Source organism: Nematolebias whitei, chromosome 12 (genome assembly GCF_014905685.2).
Source record: "Nematolebias whitei isolate Nwh7 chromosome 12, NemWhi1, whole genome shotgun sequence".
In the NCBI taxonomy this organism is placed as follows: domain Eukaryota; kingdom Metazoa; phylum Chordata; class Actinopteri; order Cyprinodontiformes; family Rivulidae; genus Nematolebias; species Nematolebias whitei.
Window position 1 is genome coordinate 47,604,559 of NC_056509.1, and position 3,383 is coordinate 47,607,941.

A 3,383-nucleotide genomic window follows, 5' to 3' on the forward strand; every position below is an offset into this window, starting at 1 on the left:
TCAAGTTCAGCTCATGTTCAGCTCACGTTCAAGTTCAGCTCATGTTCTGCTCATGTTCAAGCTCAGCTCATGTTCAGCTCACGTTCAAGTTCAGCTCATGTTCAGCTCACGTTCAAGCTCAGCTCATGTTCAGCTCATGTTCAGCTCACGTACAAGCTCGATTCATGTTCAGCTCACGTTCAGCTCATGTTCAAGCTCAGCTCATGTTCAGCTCATGTTCAGCTCATGTTCAAGCTCAGCTCATGTTCAGCTCATGTTCAGCTCACATTCGGCTCACGTACAAGCTCAACTCATGTTCAGCTCATGTTCAGCTCATGTTCAAGCTCAGCTTATGTTCAGCTGATGCTCAGCTCATGTTCAGCTCACGTACAAGCTCAATTCATGTTCAGCTGATTTTCAGCTTGCGTTCAGCTGACGTTTAGCTCATGTTCAGCTGACTTTTGGCTCATATAGCTCTGTCATTTTAAATGATGAACTTTGTCCAGAAAAGTCGGTCTCATCTCTAAAGTTCATCAAAAATGTAAATCTGTAGTTTTTGTGATTTCTGTGACGTTCAGAGAAGTTTCCATTAAAATAAAAGCGCTGAGCGCTGAACGACGGCTGAAATCTGCTGAAAGAAGCTGAAACAGCTAAAAGACGCAGAACACTATCTAAATATTAAACAGACATTAGCTTAAAGTAAGACATGGCTATTTAAAATCTAAAAACAGCAAAGGGCTTGTTAAAACTTAAGTTAGCCAAAAGTAGCAAAAGGCTAAAAGTAGCAGGGTGCTAGTTTCAAGCTAAAGCATCAAAAGGCCAGCTAAAAGCTATCAGTAGCAGAACAGAAGCTAAAACTAGCGTCAGAAGATCAAGTGTATCGTTTAATGATGGACTGTGGGACAGAGACAAAGGTGGGACGTCTTTAAAACGTGACGTTTGTGTCTCCGTGTCCCGCAGGAGTCCACCTACGGGACGCACATCCACGAGAAGCGGGAGGAGCGGGAGGCTCGGTTCTGCAACACGGTGCACGACATCGTGAACAGGGAGGGCCGCTGTCTGATCCCCGTGTTCGCGTTGGGCCGAGCTCAGGAGCTGCTGCTCATCCTGGGTGAGTCCAGAACGAAGACTAACAAAGGATTAAGATCTGAGGACTGGATCAGGGTTCTGCTCAGACCCGGTCCTCTGAGTTCAAAGACCTGAATCACGTTGGTGTTAACTGTCGTCTGTGTTTTGGACCCAGACGAGTACTGGCAGAACCACCCGGAGCTCCACGACATTCCCATCTACTACGCCTCGTCTCTGGCCAGGAAGTGCATGGCGGTCTACCAGACCTACATCAACGCCATGAACGACAAGATCCGCAAGGCCATCAACGTCAACAACCCGTTCGTCTTCAAGCACATCAGCAACCTGAAGGTCAGTGAGCGCGCTCAGTCCGCCGGCCCGCCCGGCGCCGCCCTCCCTAACGGCTCTGCCTCTCCAGAGCATGGATCACTTCGACGACATCGGGCCCAGCGTGGTGATGGCGTCCCCCGGGATGATGCAGAGCGGCCTGTCCAGAGAACTGTTCGAGAGCTGGTGCACGGACCGGAGGAACGGCGTCATCATCGCCGGATACTGCGTGGAGGGAACGCTGGCTAAGGTGAGCGCCGGTGACGGTCCAAGTCCTCCGCCGGGTCCAAACAAGGTCAAGGTTTTCTTTGTCACTCACATCTCATGTGGTACACGTGGTGGAACAAAACTGTGTCCACAGGGTCCCAGTCACATCCAACAAAAGTATAAATTGTAAATAAAAACAGTGATAAGATCAAAGATGAACTAAGAAAAACACTAATGGTACAAAAACAGTGCGCTGAACAGCAGCATGAAACAGCACCTGGAGTAACCTGAACGCCTCCTGGGGGGGTCTTTACCTCAGGTGGAGGGCTTCAGGTATCACAGGTGTACGATGGATCAGATCCTCGTCTTCATTAATGAGGGCGTTGCGCCGGTTCGCCATGGTGAGGAAAGAGTTGAGCCTAAAGGCAAAGCTCAGGATTTACTGGTCCGTCTATGGTCCAACCCTCACCTGTGGTCATGAGGTCTGGTGGATTGGCTCCTCGTCTTCATTAATGAGGGTGTTGCTCTGGTCGGCCGTGGTGAAGAAATAGTCTAATGGCATAGCTCTGGATTTACTGGTCTGTGTTTCACCTGTGGTCATGAGGTCTGGATCAGGACTGAAAGGACCAGATCCTGGATACATCTCCATCTTTGACCTCTTATCTGTGGTTGGGTCATGGAGGCAGCAGGTCCAGGAGAAAAACCCAGACTCCCTCTCCTCAAAGACCCTCTCCAGCTCCTTCTGGGGGACCTGGAGGTGTTCCCAGACCAGACGGGATCTTTAATCCCTCCAGAGAGTTCTGGGTGGTTGGATGGAGCGGAGACGAACCTCCAGTTCCTCTCCTGGACCTGTTGCCTTCACGACCTGACCACAGATAAAAGATGGACCTGAGTCCGGTCTCTGAAGGTCCACATCAGTCAGCTCAGTGACCCCGGCTCACAGTTCAGTCTTCTGGTTCTGGTTCTTTCTGTGTCACTGGACCTCTGACTCAACAGTCCAGACCTGGAAACGTGTTTGGTTGATTACTTCTCCTTCGACGTAGAACGCCTCTCGTTAAATCCTGTTTGTCTGACCGGAGCGACGTTTGTTGGACCCGAATCTTTTTCAGCACATCATGACGGAACCGGAGGAGATCGTCACCATGTCGGGTCAGAAGCTGCCCCTGAAGATGTCCGTGGACTACATCTCCTTCTCCGCTCACACCGACTACCAGCAGACCAGCGAGTTCATCCGAGCGCTCAAGCCTCCTCACGTGGTAATCACACGACCCGACGAACGCACACGTGCACGTCCGCTCTCACGCGCTCATCGTCCGCTCTCGGATCTGCAGATTCTGGTGCACGGCGAGCAGAACGAGATGGCCCGGCTGAAGGCGGCTCTGATCCGCGAGTACGAAGACAACGACGAGGTCCACATCGAGGTGCACAACCCGAGGAACACGGAGGCCGTCACGCTCAACTTCAGAGGAGAGAAGCTGGCCAAGGTCCGCACAAACACACACGGCGTCCATGAGTGTGTGATACAGCTTTAACTCCCAGCATGCTTTGCTGCAGGTGATGGGCTCACTCGCAGACAAGAAGTGCTCTCAGGATCAGCGGGTCTCCGGGATCCTCGTCAAGAGGAACTTCAACTACCACATCCTGACACCGTCGGACCTGTCGAGTCAGTACCTGTGTTTATCTGTGTTTGTGAGGACCAGTCTGACAGTTAGACCAACTTTCTGAGGACATGTAGGCTGTTTATAACCTGTGGTGTGTTCAGGGTCCTGTGTTTATAACCTGTGGTGTGTTCAGGGTCCTGT

The 3,383-nt window shown here is 51.3% G+C and overlaps 1 protein-coding gene across 1 annotated transcript in view; it reads left to right on the plus strand.

Moving 5' to 3' along the window:
* Positions 1-3,244, plus strand: part of LOC119418663 (cleavage and polyadenylation specificity factor subunit 3) — a gene marked incomplete at its 3' end in the record, with an annotated part of 6,491 nt that extends 3,247 nt beyond the window's left edge. The window contains 6 exon segments of the mRNA XM_037685996.1: positions 940-1,090; positions 1,223-1,398; positions 1,466-1,624; positions 2,691-2,837; positions 2,913-3,065; positions 3,136-3,244. Of these exon segments, the coding sequence (XP_037541924.1) occupies positions 940-1,090; positions 1,223-1,398; positions 1,466-1,624; positions 2,691-2,837; positions 2,913-3,065; positions 3,136-3,244 (895 nt within the window).
* Between the last annotated feature and the right edge of the window lie 139 nt (positions 3,245-3,383).